Here is a 20284-nt window from a genome sequence, read left to right as displayed (position 1 = left end):
GGTCTTTACCATTAAGTGGAGCTTCATCTCAGGTGTAATTCTGGGTGCATTAAATCTAGAAGTAATTTGCTTTGAGTTGAGATTATGAATAGTAGGCTAGGTCTTGACGTTTAATTTTATTTTGTCTTCGTATCAAATGACCACGAGAAGCTAATCTTATAGAGCAACACTGATTTATTTAAGGAATAGCGTGAAATGGAGAAAGTTGACGCAGTACACTCCGCATGCCCACATCCGAAAGGAGTCAACATAGGAGGAGCCAACTCCGTCAACACATCTCCCATTGTTCCTCTTTGGCGCGTCTGCCATCTCTCATCATGTCGGAGGATACACATACGGCCGCTCCTTCTCTCACCAATGCCGAGGCAACACAGTGGAATCAACATCTTCTCCGGGAATTCCAGATTGGTTGGGAAAGAACCTCGTGACCGATCTCACCTCCCTCCTTGTTTCCGAAGTCATAACTTCAACATCGAAATCCCAATATCGTTAACTCTCCCATGCTGCAAAAATTAACATCTGTACTGTGCATAATCGCCAACATTAGGTACTATGACGGAAGATTGCAGATGCTCAATCGAAGGAGGCGTTTTTGGGGGCTGGTACTTAATCCACTGCACCGAATTATCAGCGACATGGATTTTACTTCATTCAAACTATATGAAATGAAAACACGGAAACAATCAGATCCACAAGCGTTTTCTACGATGATTGAACAGCTTTCTTGAATACTCTTTCATTGAGTGTACGCCTGGACAATTCTTCCTACTCTTTGATGTTGGGCCAATAGCCCCACAACGCGCGGTGATCAGCAAGACCGTGTCGCGCTCTGTCTGGCTCACACTTTGCTTGGCCCCCTCCTCATGAGGCTCATGGGACTATGGCCCCGGTTTGACTAATCGGATAAACATCCAAAATAATCTTGGTAGAACCCCGTTCCTCCAGCTTGTTTATGAATACGACGCATATAAGGGTCTGCTCTCAGTTCTCGAGACAATGGTCCAACACGGCATGTCTATTGATAACCGAGATTTCACAGGGAATAATGCGCTACTGATAGCGCTCTCGAAATGGGACCTTCGTGGGGGTATCTGTCAGAGAATGTTCAAAATGTTGCTGCGCTTTGGTTTTAATGCCCAAGAAACGGACCATGAAGGGAATTCCAATAAGTTCAGTCCATACGAGACTCTTCATATAAGACTTTTTGAACTGGGCGCTAACTGAGAACTCCAAGCTTTGCATTGGCTGGTCAAAGATCGTGGGGAATTTGGCTTAAAAAGTTTGCGGGTACATTCGTCGAGCCCGGAGCCAACCCAAATGCTCTTGGCAAAGATGGCAATTCAATCTTTCATCAACTCATACAGAATGGTACCGAGTGGGAGAAACTAGAAGATCAAGTCGATGTTTTAGCATTGGGGTGCCCAATGCATACTCTCAACTACCAGGGTCGAACAGTGTTGCACTTTGCAGTCGCAATCGAAGACTGCGGCTGGAAGGGGGAAAGGTATGGGTTAAATTACAGACATCCTAACACGAGTGGAATTTCTTCTTCAGCCTTCAATTGGGTGCGAAGTGAATACCAAGGATCGGGCAGGAATCACTCCACTTCATTTAGCGGCAGCTATATCTGATGTTAATACGTTCGCCTTGGTCAAAGCTGGGGCCGACATACGGGCCAGGGACTACCAGGTAAGAACCCCGCTACACTTTGCAGCTGATGCGGGCCAAAGTAATGCTCTGGGTTCTTTAATTGAGATTTACTCTGAGAAATCGATCAAAATCGATTGCTTGACCCTGAAAGGACGATCTGCTTTACACTATGCCTGTCGATCTGGCGAGCCCGGGTGTGTGCGGCTATTACTTCATGCAGGGGCAAATACGAATATCGTAGATGAACGAAATCGATCACCCTTGCATGCAGCAACAAAATCATACTGTGAACGAGAGGCTAGAAAAGCCGAAAGCACATACGACGCCACCCCCTCGCAAGTGGAACTGGAATATGATTACCGACGTCGATACCCGAGGGAAATACAGCGAGAGAAACTAGCGAGAGCTAATAACGTGATTGCAAATGACGGCTCTAACAAGTCTAGTCGTCGGGTTGTACAGCTACTTCTGGCCGCCGGTGCAGATCCAACCAGTCTTGATGAAAACGGCCATTGGCCCATTGACGTGGCAACGATGTTAGGCTGTGCTGATATTGTCGATGAACTGTCAAATTCCACCTCAACCCCAAATCACAATCTATTTGATGCCTCTGCAGAGCTCCTGCTGGCTCTCGGTCAATCAGCCCCCGTGACAGCAATAGACGACATTTTACTCCCCGACGATCGTGTACGGTTTTTCGAGAGGATATTCTCAACTGGCAACGAGCGTTTAATCGAGAAGATACTCGCTTCCAAAAAGTGAAGCTTGTCGAAGATGAAGGGAAGTCGGCCCTTCATTTAGCTGCTCGCTGGGGTTGGAATTCTGTTATGGCCCAGGTGCTTCCGCATGTCAAAGATGTGCCCAGTTTACTTCCTTCCCTCCTGGACCAGGCCACTGATCGAGACCTAAGCAATATACCCATGGTTGAGTACCTAGCCACTTTCATTCCGGAGGTCCCAGATAAAGAGGCCTTCACAAATTCCTTAAACAAATTACCCGGTGGATCGCGTTGGTGGCACCCCCATGGTCTCTCTATTCTTCTTCGCGCCGGACCGACGCCAAATGAACCACAAGATAGTAAATACACCAATTTGAATGTGGGACCTCTCCACACTGCGCTACCTTCCAGACATACCTGCCATTGGCGCGACCTTACGGCCAGAATTCTTCTCAAGTTTGGTGCAGATCCTAACCCTACTTCATCTCGGCATGGGTACCCGTTAAATATTGCTATTGAGGTTAACCGGTCAACTGAGATCATAGGTCTCCTGATTAAAAGAGGGGGCTTTCTGTCAGTTGGCTATAAAGACCATGAACCGCCGCTTCTTTCTGCAATCTCCAGCAAGCGTGATGATGCTCTAGAGATCCTGTTGAAAGCTGGCGCAGATCCAAATGGCACCAATAAAGACAATCCTCTGGTCAGGGCAATGGACCCAAAGTCGAGCGATGCAGCCGTGTCCATCCTTCTTCAATATGGCGCCAATCCACTCCACCCACTCCACGACAATACATCGACCGCATTTCATGAAATTTGCCGTGCAAACCATCGTATTCAACGTCTTGTTTCAACAGGGCTGGATCTCAATGCTCGATTCGGACAAGGCTGTACCCCACTGATGAAAGTGCGCATGGGTTGCCCTAAAGAGGATCAAGGCAGAGCCGTGTTAGCACTCGTAAATCTCGGTGCCGATGTGAAAGCCATGGATGATTCCGGATCAACAGCACTTCATTACGCCATCTGCAGCGGCTACCTCCAAGCCATCCAGGCCCTTCTAGAACACGGTGCCGAGACCACGCCCTGCAACAACGAGGGCCATACACCACTGAGATGCGGACTTAGCAAATATAGGAATCAAAGCTACGTATTCGATGCTGGTTGCGACTCTGGAGTACATAGATAACTCGACTGCTTTATACTACACGATAGTGGCCACTCTCCTCGATACAGGCGCTAACCCACTAGAGGTATTCTCAAATGGCAAAACAGCGCTCCACTATGTTGCGATGCTGTTGATGGACTACAGCAACATTGACCAAGAGTTCCAGTTTGAAACAGAACAAGGCGCAGATCATTTCACCGATGCCTGGAACCTTTATAACCGATTTCTGAATGCTGGCTGCGATCCGGCGGCACGTACTAAGAAGGGAGAGACGGCACTCTTTACTTTTCTAAACGCAGCGAAGAGTTATCATGGATGAGGGTTCGATCCAGTGGAAGATCGTTACGTGAATCCAGAGGACTGTGCGAAAATGGCTGATTGGCATGGTCTGCGGGAAATTGATAATGATGGAAATACACTTTTGCATACGATTGCATATCGGGATGGGGGCGTTGAGCCTGATGATTATGAAGCGAATCTTTTTCAGATCTTTGTTGATTTGGGCCTTAGCCCTTGGACAGAGAATAAGCAGGGGCTTACAGCCTTGGATATTGCTTCTATACACGAGAAGAAGGAGATATTAGCATTATTTGACCGGGATGATTGATTGGGATGTGATTTAGATTGAATATTTTACATAGCCAGAGCAAAATCAGACAAATTGACGAGCTGATTTCAGAACTTTTGGTGTATATCTCAAACATCCACGAAAATACGTAGTACTGCCAAACCAGTTGGCAACAACCCATTACCTCATCCCTCATCACCAACACAAGTACATCAAAATAGAAACCGGAAACAAGTCCAGCCAAGCCTGGGTAAAGAATCAAGCACACGACAACCAGTAAGTACCGGCAATGACATAGCCATCGGGGCACTCGGAATCGGGATCCCAGAAGTGGATTTTTTTTACCCGAACCGATGTGGGGGTTAAATTAGATCATAGTAACTTTGCACTGGCAGCATTCCTCGCGTGAAAGTTACTGAATCCGGAGTATTTTAGCCTGATCTTCTAGGTTAGGTATACAGTGAGAAATTAGTATACTCCAGGTATTCAATGCAAACCAAGCTAAGCTTCTGCGTGGCTACTCACTAGAACTAAGCTAGAACAGAACAGTAGATAGATTGTATCTGCGGTCGGGGTCGGCTCCGCGTCAGGATAGGATCCCGCAAATCCCGATCGGAAAATTTTCCGGATTGGAGGATATTACCTATAGCCACGAGTGAGAGGAGCGGCGGTTCAACTCAATGGATACTGTACAGAGAACAAAGCATCTCAGATGTTCGGGCATCTTTCCCCGTAGTTAGTCAGGGCTTTCCCCAAAGTCCCCCGAGAGGCTACGCAGACCGATTCGGTAATCCGACGCGCAAGGGATTCAGTGCTGATCCCCTGTTCTGGATCCCAGGGCTCGGGCCAAGGCCGACAACTTCGAAGTTCGGGTAATGAGTGGGATTGGGGAACGGGAAAGAGAATGGGGGTTGTTTAGCAGCGGTTGTTGCTCCGTAAAAGCGGGAACCACTTTTCTTTTTTTCTTTTTCTGCTGGTCAGCTGGTTGGTATTAGCCGGTTTTGTGATTTTATTTTGCTTTTTTATTATTATTTGAACCAATAAGTGTAGTTTGTTTGGGGAGTCTGGATCATTAATAATTAGTTTCGTCTTTTGCTCCATAGTTGTTCCTTTAGGATTTTGGATCTGTTGTCCTGGTGTTCGGGTAAGGGTACATTAAGGGTGGGATGTCTCTGTATGGATAGGAAGGGACCAGTAGGTACTTCGCCGTTATGTCGGCTCCACTGTTATTTGAGTGCTAGAAGCCAAGACTTAGTTGCGAGAATACTGTACATAGAGGCGGGTGGGCGGTAGGCGGGAACTGTCCTCCGGGGTGTGGGAGACAGATTCCCGAAATTGACCCTTTACCTATGCGAATGTATGTGCCAGGAAGAGATCTCGGAGTGAGATGTGGGGGTGTTCATTTCATTGTAATGGATGTGGCTTGATAGAATAGAATAGAGTGGGATGTGCGGAGTAAAGTCGGTATCTGACATTTGAAGTAGTACTAGTAGTAGTTATACACATGGCAGTGTACAGTGTTCAAGTTAATGCACCGTAGACGAGATATACGACATAGTTGGTATGGTTGCAGAGAAAAGTACGGAGAGGAATGGATACGGGCCGCTGTTCTGGGTTCTAGGTTTAGGCTCTGCTAAATATTCCCTTTTAAGCGCTAATCTAATTTCTAATTGCTAATTTCTCCGCATCCAAGACTTTTCGATTGCTCCGAGGGATACTCTGGCGGAGGACGGAGGATCCGTACTCGAGAATAATATCCACCGGGGGAAAAGTTAAATGAGGACCCACTAAGCCCTGTTGACACGAGGCAAAAGGAATATCCCCGTCCCCGATTCGGGTTTGCACATGATCTATGATGTTGGGGAAGCAGATTAACCCTGAATAATTGTCTACGGGGGTGGTTTGTTAGATATCGGAATTGGATTGATAGACTCGGTATAGGCTGTTCCTTCCTTCTATGTACTTCCTCTCCCCCTCCCACTTCTACTATAAATCGGGTCTAAGCCGACTTACCTAATATAAACTGAGGAAATGCGGGGTTGCCCGGGGGTCGGTTCGCTGACACCTCGGAGGCTGGGGGCCAATCACTGCCACCGCCAGTCGGACGGGGCCGAAACGCGGACTGCCGTGGGGTAAAAAAGAAGGGAATTTCTCGGTGTAGGACTTTCCCGTGTGTCACCCCATTTCAGAGGAGCAAGGGGGTTTTTGGGTAACTTTGGGGGGGGGGAAAGGACTTACACGGAGGAAGTATCCAGGTTGAGTGCGGAGGAGAGAAATAGTAAGAAATAGGAAACATTCGCCGATTCCCCCGACTTACTTACTGCTTTCCCTCCCTTTTTTGTTTGCTTCCTCCCTTGAGAGTTTATTTTTATCTTCTTTATATGCATCCCGAACCTGGAGTAAAATAATACTCCAGTCTTATTTTTTGTTAGAGGAAAAAAACAGGTTATTATCACGAACTAATCGGATCGCCGATGCAGCTCGGCATCGGGTTCTCGTTTGCTGCAGCCTGGATGAAAGCACCAGGATCAGGATCAGCTGAAGTACCGGGTGATACGATCATTTTACGGTGAGATCATGGATGTGAAAGTTCGCTACTAGATATTCCGAACGAAACGAAGCACAAACTAGTTGGACTTCATCCCGCTCGGTTCGAGCGACAACCCCAGAAACAAAAACACATCGAACCACTGGCACCCTGCACGGATAAAAAGAAAAGTAAATACACAACCAAAATAACATAAAACGCGGGATTACCGGGGACAAAGAGGGTGCAGTTTTCTTTTTTAGCACGGACTCTCTTTTGGCGTGACACGGTACACGGTACGGAGGCCGCCGTCAGAAATCAACGGACAAGCACAGAAGAGTAGGCCGATCCCTGGCCGCCACCGTGTTAGCGAGGGATGGATGTAGAAAAGCCCCAGATGTAACTGATGTAATTGATGTAACTTCCGGACTGGAGGAACGAGGATCAATCGCGGATCTCGCTGGCTCCCCGCGGGGATCCCCGGGGTTAACCAGCTCAAGACGATCTATTGGATGGATTGAGGGGGGAAGGGAAAGTAGAGTGGATTGTGGGTTGATTGGCGTGAGTCAAAGAAATTGTAGAAAAAGAAAAAGAAGTCCGGGGGCGACGCATTTACGAGAATGTGAACTGTGCTTTCTATCCTTACTGGTGTCAGTGGTGTCCACTGATGCCCATTTGAGGATATTGTCCCCGTCTTTCCCCCAGGTATTTGTTGTATACCCGAGGGATCACAGATGGGACCATCCCGAACTTGGGTCTCCCCTCATTTCTGTTTCTGTTTGGTTTCTCCCCTCGTTTTCCGTAGAAGAGATCTTCGCCATTTGTCTTTTCTTTTACGGAGTACCTTTTTTCTTTTTTCGTGGATCCTCTCTCTGGGTCTCCAATTATATTGATGGATTGCCATGTGGGAGAAGGAAGAAACCTATAGCCCTAGGACTTAACCATCCTAGATGTGGAGTGCATTTGGGTCTAACCCCAAGCCACCGTTGCAAATGTCGCTGTACTCTCCGACACCTTTTTGATTATTCCATTTCTCTTTGAAAGTGGAGGAACCTCGTCCCGTTTACCTGATCAGGAGTTCCCGAGTCCGGGCGGGCAAATTGGATTGGATTAACCGGTGTCATCTTTGGGTCCGTTTTTATTTTATTTTATTTTAATTATTCTTTTTGCTTTTTGCGTTTTGCGTTTTGTGTTTTTCACTCCGTATGTTTTTCGATCTGTCTAACTGGTAGCTGGCTGAGCATTTGCCGATCGGGCATCAGCCGCGCGAGGTTCCAGAGGCCCAGAAGAGCCCAGCAAGGTCCGTGGGCAATAGGTAAGGACGGGATGATCCTAGAGGAACCGTAAAATCCACCGACATCCCTCCTGTCCTTCCCCCCTCTCCCCGTCTATGGCGAGATGTGTTGTCGTGTTCCGAAGATCTCTCATGCCCTGGCCATTTCTTGGGTCCTCTCCTTCCCCGTATCCACCGTGGGGTCCGTGGTCTACCCGAGTACTAGTAATCACTGTGTTCCGTACGGAGGGGAGAGAGGGAAGAATCGCTTCCTTTCCTCCCGGGTAATTAGCTGGCTGGCACGGAAAGCGACGGTAGGAATTCATATTCCAGCCGGGCAGTGTTCTCATCTGGACTTGGACCAGCACGGTACGACATGGCAGTGTTGGAAATGTTCCACGGGTTTTACCTATGGTGATTTCGGTACAGAGTTGAGATGTCGGGAGGAGTTATCGGGTTGAGCAGAGTGACGATCATGAGATCATGGCCAGCTCGGGCCCAAGACAAACATGGAAGAGAAAACCAGACATAGAATTCTTCAAGGGATTTTCCTGTGATTTTCCATGATTGCCAGGACTAGGATGTATGTTATCCGAGGGATCTGGGGTATTATTTTTTATTTTATTTGTGAACTGCTCGTCTTCAACTGCCTAACCCGTCGGTGTCGGGGGAAGTCAATATCAATCATCCTCGGTACCCGGACATGGGGCTAATTGGGGGGGAAGGGCATGGGGTAATACGGTAAGTGTACGGGATCGATGTACGGGGTCGGTTTTAGTATGGAGGAAGATGGCAGATGGGAAATTTCCATAATCTAGATCTGTTTATAATAATGTAATGCACTCGATATAATATCTATATTTTCAATACAATAATCCCACCGCCTATAACCGTTCCCACAACTGTTTTTTTTTCAATTGTTCCCACACTCTTTGTAAACTCGGCCCCAACACTGCTCGGCACCCGGAAACCTGGGGGCTCCACTCTCCACGAATCAAGTCAGCGCGCGTCCTTGCATACCTTGGGCCTCCGCAATTTCAAATGCCCAGTTCCCCAGCGGCTCTCGGCTCCATTTTTTTTTCCCTCTCTTTTTCTTTTTTCCTCTGGGTAATTAAAAATGACCTTCCCCACAGAATAAAATAAAATTCAATAATAAAATAAAATAATAATAATAATAATAATAATAATCATTTATCCTCTTGTATTTTCCATTGTCCCCCGTTCCCTCCCGACCCCAAAACTGCATTCCCGGTCCCGGTGCCCCGACCTGCACTTTCTTTTCCCCCACACTCTTCCTTTCCTTGACATATTCGCCCTTCAGAGGTTTATCAAGAGCCCCCATATTAGGTAGGTGCGTGGTGCAAGTCGCCGATGTTTATTGTTCATTATCCTGACATGCTCTAGGCATCAACCAACAACGTCATCAAAAAAAGACCAAGAGTCAACACACTGTAGCCACAGAGACCGAGGCCGAACCACGTACAGAGTCAACACGCCGAAGGAAGCGAGAAGAAAAAAGAGAGAGAAAACTCCCCCGGCTTCCAACCCCGTACCACGAATCGCCTTTTTCCCACCTATCTTCACCTTCAAGCAGAGATAAATGGGAACTCATAAACCAGATTGAGCGCATACGTCCCGATACCCTTTTCCGCACACGTGGGGTCTGCCAAACACCTACCAACCATGCGATCCAGCATCGCTTGCGCTCGATGCCGGCGCAGTAAGATTAAGTGTGTCAATGCCGGCATCGATACCACCTGCCGGGCCTGCGAATCCTCCGGCCGAGATTGTGTCTACCCAACCCCAGCCGTCATTAGTGGAAGTAAACGAGATTTGGCATCGCTAGCAGAGGGGGACGATCGGAATGGAGACTGGGGAGATGGACCAAAGCGACCACGCCAGCGCAAAATCCCCGGTATCACCGGTACCGCGCCGGGATCCAAGACCGGTCTGGATGCCCTCGATGCCTCAATATTGACCGCAAAGGTCTGGGAATCAGTGTTCGATCTATTCCAGTCGCACTTCGCTACACATCTACCTTTCTTACACCCTGCTACTTTCCTCAACCAGATTCGTCAGCTTTCAACACCCGCGCCGCCAACCCCAGTCCAAGTGGATGGTCATGAACAGGTGCGAAGTTCCGTCTCCAAAGCGGATCCATCAGCTACGTTGATCCCACTCGGCGTGCTTGCCTTGACCGCTCGTTTCCACCCACCACTTGTCGCTTTTCACTCCCCTGCATCTCCCAGTCATCCGTCAAATCCTCTTGCGGCTTCCGAATTCTATGCGACAGCGCTACGCAGCCGGCTGGCCGGCATGGATGGTGCAAGTTTGGCTGTTCCGGAATTGGCTCGCATACAGGCTCTATTGATGCTTGCGCTTCATGAATGGGGTATGTGCCGCGGTAAGAGTGCTTGGGTCTACGTAGGTATGGCTATCCGACTTGCGCAGACTATGGGCTTGCCTTTCGAACTAGAGAACGAGTTCCCTCCCCGTGATTTCTCTCGATCATCACCCGGTTTTAAGATGGAAGTCGACCATTTCGGTCTTTCCCGTCGCATGGAACCCAAGGAGCAAACTTCCGATGATATTATCGCGCAAGAGACGAAACGCCGGACATTTTGGGCTTGTTTCATTCTGGATCGGTGTTTGAGCAGTGGGAAATATCGACCGCGCATGATCGACGTCAAGGATCTCGGAATCCAACTTCCGAGTGACAATGCTTTTGCTTTCGGAGAGCGTGTGAGGACGGCCCGACTTAATGAGCCGACGGTACGCCGACCGCAAAGCTTCGGTTCCCAGGGCGTTCAGATCCCGAGCATTCGGCAAAGTTTGGGCTTCGGCGATGAAAAGATTCCCCAGACGAATGGAACTCCTGATGGTAAGGCATGGTCCCCGATCTCACGCCGAAAGGACTCTAGTGAGGACGATGTTGATCGCTGGGAAGTCGGCGCCGAAGAATCAGTATTGAGTCGAGTTATTCGAATCATCCGCATTTGGGGAAGCATTACGAAGTGGTCTTGTGCTGGTGGTCGACGAACCGAGCAGTATCCCCCATGGCACCCAGAATCTCGCTTTGCAACTCTTCGCATGCAATTGAATGAGTTCCAGGATAGCCTATCCCGAAACTTGCAGTACTCGGTCCGAAATACAGACACCCATATCATGTACAAGACTACGCTTGCGTCTTATACAATGATGCACGTTGTCTATTTCTTGTCTGTCATTGTATTACACCGTGCCTATATTCCATTCCTGCCACTCCGCTGCAATGAGCCCGTCGGTCCTTTGGATGAGCCTTTGCTACCATCGGACAAGGTCAACGGTCCATCTGAGACCTTTTGGCGCGACAGTGCCCGTGAGCTTTTCAAAGCAGCCCGACAGATGGTTGACCTCGTTGCGACCTGTCAAGGTCGTGGTGCTCTCATCGAGAATCCACTGGTCGGATTCGCCATTTACAATGCTGCCTTCGTTGGTGTATACGGTTTCCATTTCTCGCACATGGACCCTGATGGTCTCCTGGCAGCTAGGTCTCCACCTGCCAGCCATGATAGCCACTTGCCTGGGGCTGTGCAAGCTCGAAAGGCTCTCGACATTCTGCGGGAAATGCGACCGCGTCTCAAGATGTCTATAGGATGGTTCCGGACCTTGAACCGTCTCCACAGTTACTTCTCCCGAGCTAAGCGCGATTTCCGTCGTTATTCTCGTAACCGCTTGGATAGTATGTCTGATGCATCTGACCATGCCGCTTCGAATGGCGTGCGGCCAATCCGAGAGGGCGCCTTCGGAGGAGGCTTGGAGGAATTCAAGCTCCTTGAGAAGCTCTTCCTGGACTTTGGGTCTTTAGAAGACCAGCTGCAGGAGTCGATCGAGGACGACGGAACAGCAATTGCCATTGGTGGCGAACTAATGCCAGATCGTCTGACTAATCTCAGTGATGCTGGAAGCAATGCTATGAAGAGTGACATCGGTGATGGTGATCATCCCATGGATGGTGCTGGCGGGCGTCGCGAGTCATGGGTTCCTGTCAACAGCCCCGGCATGCCTCTCCCTGGTCACGAAGGAGACCGTCGCCCAAGCCTTCCCTTGCCCAACACCAATCGTCCAATGCCATCGCAGTCACCTTATTCATTGCCGTCTCTGCAGCAGCACCACCCAGATGGCCCTATGTACAACTCCTCCTCATCACCTCCCAATCTTCCATCCCTGGCGGCCACCACCCAATCCCCATCACAGTATATGACTGCGACAAGCAACCGACTGCAGCCAATTAACTCCTGGCTTCCATCCCGTCCATCCGCACCACCCCCTCCATACTCACAGTCTCTACCTCCAATCAACGCTGCCCCACACGTGCCCGTCCTTCCTCCACCAGGCCCAGTCACCCAACTGGCCCCATCACCTCCCTTGACCTCAACCGAAGCCCCCGATACAAGCTTCTTGTCGCCGAGCGTTCTATCCACAAGCCTCGGCGGTGACGATGTCATGGCATTCCTAGATGGAGGCGACTGGGCACAATTCTCACTTGTCCAACCTTCCGAGCTCGGCGTTCCCACCGGATGGCTCAGCGCCGTCTGGTCAACTCTCAGCCGGTAAATAAGTGCCATGCTGTGCAATGATACCTTTTTGAAATCGAAAACGGACACCGATTCAAGTGTCGAACGACTTCTTGTACTATTATTCATTTCACGACTCTTCTATTTCGCCCATTACGTCTTACGTACTGTACGACTATCTATATCTACGATCGCAGGCGACCAAACACAAAAATCGGCGGGAGGCCAGGATTTACTTAAGGCTTATTTTTGTGAATTGGAATTTGGTTATTGACCACTTCGGTCTAACCGGCGCAGAGATCTCTCGATCTCAGAACAAGGATACTTGTTCTTCTATCTTTCCTTCGTTGCTATCATTCTATTTGGCCCTTTGCCTTTCGCCTTTAACTTACTCACGTTTCTATTTTTATTGGCTTCGTCGATTGTCAATTATCTTTGTCTGTTTCAGCGAGCGTGGTGGTTAGGCGGGCTGGATGGTTATCCGCCCTTTGATTTTCTTGATCAGGTCTTTTTTTGGTTTTGCTTGGGATTATTATGATGAGCCTGGCGTTATGTTGCGGGTTTATTGAGTATTTATGCTCTAGGCTGGACTAAGTCTATTTCATTTCTAGCCTATGCTTACTTGATATCTTGATACAATGATTTATTCCATTGAGCTTCTGATTTATTTTCCAATTTGGATTCCAAAAACTTAAATTTATGAATAGTATGGTTGGTATACTTCAGCTTACCTTGCTGCATCCTCTAACAATTGGAATGCATCTCCTATTTAGGGTGGTGATGTGTAGTTCATGATACCAAGGTATGTACTTTGTACACATCACTTCAAAAGATCTAACGCAACGCAAATGGGCCCGCAAGTGGAGATATCAAGTATCTGACATGCATAAGGCTGTACTGCACAGCTGATCTTAAGCTTTAATTCCAGCGAATTTTCTAGAGATAAGAGTTCTAGTGAATTAAAGTATCAGGTATACCTGGTAAAGGTCACGTGCCGGAATGGCCGTGGCCTCGGATATGACGCCTTCCTAAATAGGAAATATTTATCACCGAACTCCGTGACATAATGTTATTTTAGCTCTTGCCATCTGCATATAAAAGAATGAGCTCGTATCGATAATTCCTCCGAAGAAAATTCTCACAGCATTGTATTTAAGCATAAACTGGCATACACTTCGTCATGGGTTTCAAGATCACTCGCATTCAGCGACTAAGCGCTGTTCTTTGCATATCGTCTTGCTTCTTTATTGCTGAGATATCTGGTATGTGATCGCGGACTTATCATCTTCCTTACCAGGCTTTACTTGTGGTGTTGTGCTAACAAATTTCCTCTAGTCGGCTTCTATACCCACTCACTAGCCTTGATTGCAGATGCTTTCCACTATGTATGTTATACTTCAAGTTCCGAACTGCAAGTATTGATTAACGCTAACCGTGATTGCTAATAGCTTAATGATCTCGTCGGATTTGCAATTGCTCTTGCTGCAACAATAGTAAGCAAAACATCTTTGTTTCAATCTCGGTTCATGGAGATGTACTGAACTGATCAATCCAGATTGCCGAGAAAGGCACACCACCCAAGGCTCTTACATTTGGTTGGCAGCGGATTCAACTACTAGGTGCCTTTTTCAATGGTGTCCTGCTTTTCGGATTGGGAATAAGTGTGTTTTTACAATCTCTTGAGAGATTTGTTTCTTTACAACGTGAGTCTGAGTTGTCTGCGGGATATTTGATTGATTGTAAATACTCATTTCGTGAAGGGGTTGAACAACCGAAGTTAGTCCTTCTTATGGGCTGTGTGGGATTTGGATTGAATATTATCAGCGTTTTGTTTTTACATGGTGAGTTCTTCTTCAGCTATTCATCGCATATACAGGTTAACACTAAGTGTTTTTCTTTTCTTTTCATAGATCATGACCACGGACATGGCCACGACCATAGTCACGATGAAAGTTCTCACACGCCGGAAGATTCAGCATCAGCCAGTTTAGTAAACGAGAAGGTATGTAAACTGCGTTAACTATCTCATTTCTTGGTACTTATTGAATTAGCACATTCATCATAATCACCATATCAAAATTACAAATGCTCCATCCCAAGGCAAGAACCGCGACTTAGCTATGATGGGTGTCCTGATCCATGTCATCGGTGACTGTGCGAACAATATTGGTGTTATAATTGCAGCGGCAGTTATCTGGTTCGCGAAATATGGTGGGAGATTTTATGCAGACCCTGCTGTTAGTATGGGTATTGCGATTATGATTTTCATATCTTCTATCCCTCTCAGTGAGTACAATGTTGATCTTGATCTGTGTGCGACAAATGCTTACGAACAAATCAGTCAAACAATCTGGTCTTATTCTCCTTCAAAGCGCACCTCAAGGTGTAGACTATGATGATGTGAAAGATGATCTGGAAAAGGTAACGCCTTAATCTTCGTTTTAGAATATCATGATCTTCTGACTTTGTTCAAATCCTTAGATACCCGGCATCCTCGCAATACACGAACTCCACATTTGGCGCCTTAACCAAGAAAAGTCTCTTGCATCAGCACACATTGTGTTGGATAGTGATGTTTTACCTGATTTCGAGAATATCGCCAAAACAATCAGGGAATGTCTACATGAGTATGGTATTCATTCTATTACCCTGCAACCGGAGGCGTACATTCAACGACAGAGCTCGAATTCCGACTCAGTTGAGGGTACTGGTGCGAATGTGAGCGATGAATCAGGAAATGGTGCTACAAGGCAAACTAGTTTGGATGACTCGTTAAACCAGTGTAAAGCTGGCTGTGGAAGTTTGTGTTTGGAACAAACTTGTTGTCAATGATGTGGGTACTGGATCATGTAGATGCAACTTGCAAGCCATGGCGAGTTTCACTATTATAATGATGACCACTATAGAAATTTTTTAAATTATTAATATATTCGATATCTCTGATTGCTTGAGCTTCTCTGTTTGAAATTCCTTGATTTAGTGATACAACTTTCCCAATGAGCCGGTGGCTGAAGGACACGGGCCCCACTTCGGAGATATTGCCTTCCTAAATGGGCAATGAAGCCGAATTAGCGGGGGTATCTCATTGACAATTCATGTCGGAGACTTGCTATAGAAGCAGCGAAAGTCTATATCAAAGGGTCCATCAAGGGCCATAGATTCTCGCTCTCGTCCAAGTATGTCGGATCAAGATACATGCCCCAGTCAAATGATAGATCCTGAGATATGGGCTTTTAGTAAGGACTCACCAGTTGTTAATGATTGGATATGCTACTCACAAATAAATCGGGATCAGAACTCCCAATGGGCATTGTAGAGACTAAATCTGAATCACTTGGCTTCATCGGTACGGATGTATTTGGTTGTGCATTTCCATGTTCGACCTGGCATTCGGTAACTTCTTTGTTCTGAATCGTATATCAAGTCAGCCTCCATTAGTATCAACATTAATATTTGCTTACTTACCATGAATGGGTTTCCTGGATACCCTAGCCAATTCTCCTCCGAATGCTGGCAGTCTGCTTGACCATCGCCTTCAAGTAGAAGTTCCCGACATCGCCGAGCTGCAAGTGGACATGCATTCTCCAAAGTAAGATCATTGGTGGTTGTACCGCAGTTACTATGCTTTCCCGTTCCCGATAAAAGTTCACTCTGAGCGGATACATAGACCATGTTGAGAAGCATGAAGGCTTTACAGGCCTGCTTCTCGGTTCGGACTTTGAATTCAAAGTACTTGATGGCGCTTTTCACAGTATCCAACAAGATATCGCGCTGATTATTGTTCTGAGTTGCGTAATCTGTGGTAGCGCCAGGAAGCGCCGGTAACAAGTTGTCCTTTACTTGTAGTCGAAGCTCAAAACAGAGGGTTACAGCTGCGTGAAACAGCTCGCTTCGAAACATGCCGCCTCGAAGGCGCAGAATGTGGGGATATGTCTGTTGTGTCCCGAGTGATGTATCTTCAGTCAGTTTGAGAGGTGATAATAGCGATAGACATGCTTGTATGCATATCCGCCGAGAAAACGTATACATCTCCGTTCGAACCTCTGCAAGGCTCAGAACGAAGGGTCTATGGAGAGCGAGAATGTATCGATACACAAGAAAAAGATATAGGGACTTTCGAAAATGGTAGAATGATCCTTCATCCGCAACAGAATCATGATCGGGGACAAGAAATGGGGACTGAGAAAGATTTGTTGTGATAATCTCACTAAGATCTAGAACATCTTGATACGTTGATTTCAAGCGAACCCGGTTGACAATTTTGACAACCTTGATTCTAGAGCTCAGGCTTTGTGCTAGTGACACCTGGAAGGAAGTCCTAGTCAACACAGTAGCATGTTTCGGTGGAGGGACCACAATCGAATCAGGAGACAAATCTTCGTCATTCAAATCTGACGGCGGAGCACAATCGAATTCATCTTCGGATATTGTTGCCGGGACACCAGTATCCAAAGCAGCTTGAAGATCCAATTCCATGACTGTATACCAAAGTCTCCGGCGTGTTTCTGCAAGGAACGGTGATATGCCTTTGAAATTGCTAGGATCTCGATGAAGGCCTATCATCATCGCCTCTCGAACTAGAGATCCTGCTCCAAGCCATGATAGATCACCTTCATAAGCAATTGCCTGTCGTGCAATTAGCATTAGGCACATGACTTGAATAAAGTCCAGATCAAGCTTTGCATATGTAGTGACTGTTTTGGCCCACGATCCTACTGCCTGTATCCACTGTTTGGCTGTCTGGTTTGGCGTGTGAGATTGCTCTTCTGTGCTGAGGAGACCGGAGTCAGTGAGGGAGGTCGCACATGCTATTGCACCAAGTAATTTGGCAACAAATACATCTCTCGGCCAACTGTTGGAGGATGTGTTGTCTCTCGGAGTCCAAAATGCCTCATACTCGGCTAGGAACTGGGGAGCATGGAGGACACGGAAAGTTGTTTCGAAGGTCAAGAAGTAGATTTCCACAAGCTTGTCTGTTATATTGCGAGGTGGCAATAGAGTTTCGAATCTTGGTGTCTGTGAACTCGGCTGCGTGTGCGTTTGATATGTCGTTTGAAGTCTTTTTTGTTTCGCGCATCTGACACCTTGATGTTCATGTAGATCAGAACCAGGTTGTCCTTTTTTAACCCCATGGTATTTTTGAAGATGGGCTTTGAGATCTGGAAACTATGGTATTGTTGTTAGACCGGCGTTGGGATCAGTATCCAGAAGCTTGCCATACCATGTCTAGCGTCAACGCCCAGTGACTTCGCCCAAAATACCTAGTTCTTGTCCCTGAGCCATGAAAGCAAGATGGTGTGAGAGATTCAATGCTCCCCATTACTGGGACTGGTGTGCTTGGGGGAGGATGGTTGCATAGTATAGCAGGACTTTTTGTATGATCAATATTGGGCGTTGGAGGCACCAAGTTTTCATCTGTTGGAGCGACTGGGTCTGGCTGAATGTCGCCTATAGTTCCCTGGGTTGAAATACTAGTGATTGTAGGTGAGACTGATGCCAACGTCTCTGCATTGCTGGAATTCGGCAAATAATCACACGCAGAAGCTGAGCTGCGGCGGGTGCATTGGCCACAAGGGGCCAGACGGTCGCATTTCACCTTGCGTTGTCGACATGGGAAACAAGACACGGTAGACCGGCTTTTTCGTTGAACGGAGATTCCACGCTGTCGGTTGACGCGCATAAAGCTCTGCTTGGAATTTTGTAGCTCGTGAAGTGCATCCATAGTGACCCGAGTAGGTCGCGTCAAATAGATTCTACTAATCGCCACAAACTCCTCAATATCACCACATTGGACTTTCTTCGTCAATCGCCCATTTTCAGGCGGTTATTTCTAAATTGTTGTTATAATGTTGTTATTCCGAGAACTCCACTTGTCTCTTGCAGGTTCACGACGTTGTAAATGGCAGATATTGCGCGTCTCCAGAGAGCTCGGGACTTTTGTTGTTTCGGGCTTGTGGCTTTTTTGACACAACTTTATTGGCTAGCCTCTGGCATATGACCTATGATTGGCTCACTCCAAGGCCCTGTGGGTTCAATGAATTGATATCTTCCTGGGTCCGATCCATTTCTATAAAGAATTCCATTCGATTGGCATGATTTAATTTGCAGAGGATGCATACATACTTTTTTTGTTACGTTTACTCTCTATACATCAATTTATTCCCATACTGTTGATATACTCGCCCGAAGCCCCGCCGAAACTTATTTAGATACCTTACCGGCAAAGGCATACTAGTAGTAACTTAACTAATTAATTTCTGCTTGAGAACAACGCCTTCATCAACGACAAGAGTCTCAGCAACATGGAGGACTTCACGCGGCCAGATTAATCAGCCAGGTACTAATAGTTCATTATCTAAAATTCAACTCCCATTTTTCTCTTACCACTTACAGCTTAGAAAATTTCTAACCTTTGAAAATCTTTACTCAGATTAGTCGAGTGCACAAATGAATTTCGTACCCACATGCAGACCTTCCTTGCACGAACCACCGATGTTGATACTAGAGAAGTTTTGTCTGGTCGTCTGACTTGGGACAATATTCAGCGCGAAGCTACTGAAGCCCTCGTCAAGTATCAAAATGACGGTAAAACATGGCGACACCCTTTTCAGACTGCGGGGAGGGCATTCTCGAGTGTCTGGAGTCGGCTAGAGTTTCTGCTTGAGCTACTCCCAAACGGCGATTATGGATCCCTGTTATGTGGTGGGCTGAGACTGGTTTTTAACGTATGTCTCTTATCTCTCTTCATCTAAACATTCCTACCGTCGCTTATTGAGTTGCGAATGATAGGCAGCGAAAAGAATGCACGCAATTCGGGAATCCGTTATTAAATTATTCAGCAGTCTTTCTGAGACCATCGACAGCACCTATCATTACATTCGAGTTTACAGTGGAGATTGCATTCTGCGGCAAAGGTCCGTAGATCTGTATATTGCGATCTTGGAGGCTGTCAGGGGCGTTACTATATGGTTGACGGCGAATCCTCTTGGTAATTCCAGCATACAGGGGTGAAATACTTCGGAGCGCTCTATGCTGATCTTTTCTAGCACAATCTTTCAGAGCCTTCTTTCCAGCAGAACGATTACGGGGAAAAAAAAACTAGAAGCTAAGATGACAACGAATATAGAAGACAAAGCGTCAAAATTTGAAGAACGTGTCCAGGTCCTACTCCATATCAAAGTTCAAAATATCGACCAAAATGTCATTAGTCTCAAACATGATATTACCGAGGTCATTTCAGATCTCAGAGAGAAAGGCACTACGATGGATAGCCTAGAGGAGATGCTCCGAGGCTTGAAATTAGATCTTGACTGTTCGTTACCACAGCCATGCATTCACTTCCTTTACCTCTTCCGTTATTATAGTTTGCTTTTGCTCTTTATTAACTAAGGTGATGGCGTGACTAGGGAACTTCAACAACTTGACCCATAGACTTGGAGGCAAGTTGGCAATATCTCAACAAATCCCGAATCAAAACTTGAATGTGATGACCAATATGATCTTTCTATCTGGGAAATGTATGAAAGGACGGACAATTATCGCAATGCAGCACCTTCTTGATATTCTCAACAGCGATTCGATAATTTCACAGTCGAAGCACGACAATCCTGTCCCTCCAATTCATCTTCGAGACTCATCCTTGCTGGGTTCCTTTGGTAGAACACTGATGCCAAAGCCTAAAGAACATTTTTATGACGTCGCGAACAAGCCAGAACCCCGAGATTGATATGTGACTGCTAAATCTCAAACAATTATCATAAACGACATGGAAATGAATTCTCTTAACGAAAACGCTCTATCACCAATGAGCTACAAGTGCCATGAACTTAC

General features: G+C 46.8%; 5 protein-coding genes across 5 annotated transcripts; 4 read left to right on the top strand and 1 right to left on the bottom strand.

Moving 5' to 3' along the window:
• Positions 1-1819: 1819 nt before the first annotated feature.
• On the top strand, positions 1820-4137 carry N7478_002394 (ankyrin repeat domain-containing protein; the record flags this gene model as incomplete). The annotated part of the gene is made up of 5 exons (XM_056918608.1): positions 1820-1844; positions 1922-2337; positions 2487-3525; positions 3578-3784; positions 3863-4137. 5 exons carry the CDS (start codon positions 1820-1822, stop codon positions 4135-4137), a joined length of 1962 nt encoding a protein of 653 aa, XP_056781766.1.
• Positions 4138-9581: 5444 nt separating this feature from the next.
• N7478_002393 (putative C6 transcription factor) lies at positions 9582-12494 on the top strand (the record flags this gene model as incomplete). Its single annotated transcript, XM_056918607.1, has 1 exon — positions 9582-12494. The coding sequence occupies one exon, from the start codon at positions 9582-9584 to the stop codon at positions 12492-12494; it is 2913 nt and encodes a 970-aa protein (XP_056781765.1).
• Positions 12495-13634: 1140 nt separating this feature from the next.
• Positions 13635-15286, top strand: N7478_002392 (cation diffusion facilitator family transporter; the record flags this gene model as incomplete). The annotated part of the gene is made up of 7 exons (XM_056918606.1): positions 13635-13716; positions 13790-13839; positions 13903-13947; positions 14010-14456; positions 14506-14695; positions 14742-14875; positions 14936-15286. 7 exons carry the CDS (start codon positions 13635-13637, stop codon positions 15284-15286), a joined length of 1299 nt encoding a protein of 432 aa, XP_056781764.1.
• Positions 15287-15708: 422 nt separating this feature from the next.
• On the bottom strand, positions 15709-18176 carry N7478_002391 (Zn(II)2Cys6 transcription factor; the record flags this gene model as incomplete). The annotated part of the gene is made up of 3 exons (XM_056918605.1): positions 15709-15861; positions 15920-17470; positions 17676-18176. The coding sequence occupies 3 exons, from the start codon at positions 18174-18176 to the stop codon at positions 15709-15711; spliced, it is 2205 nt and encodes a 734-aa protein (XP_056781763.1).
• Positions 18177-18918: 742 nt separating this feature from the next.
• N7478_002390 (uncharacterized protein) lies at positions 18919-19284 on the top strand (the record flags this gene model as incomplete). The annotated part of the gene is made up of 2 exons (XM_056918604.1): positions 18919-19179; positions 19231-19284. The coding sequence occupies 2 exons, from the start codon at positions 18919-18921 to the stop codon at positions 19282-19284; spliced, it is 315 nt and encodes a 104-aa protein (XP_056781762.1).
• Positions 19285-20284: the final 1000 nt, after the last annotated feature.

Source organism: Penicillium angulare (assembly GCF_028827245.1).
Source record: "Penicillium angulare strain IBT 27051 chromosome Unknown utg000003l_segment0_segment0, whole genome shotgun sequence".
NCBI lineage: Eukaryota > Fungi > Ascomycota > Eurotiomycetes > Eurotiales > Aspergillaceae > Penicillium > Penicillium angulare.
The sequence above is the reverse complement of the archived record's forward strand: the minus strand, read 5'-3'. Positions and strand labels throughout refer to the sequence as shown.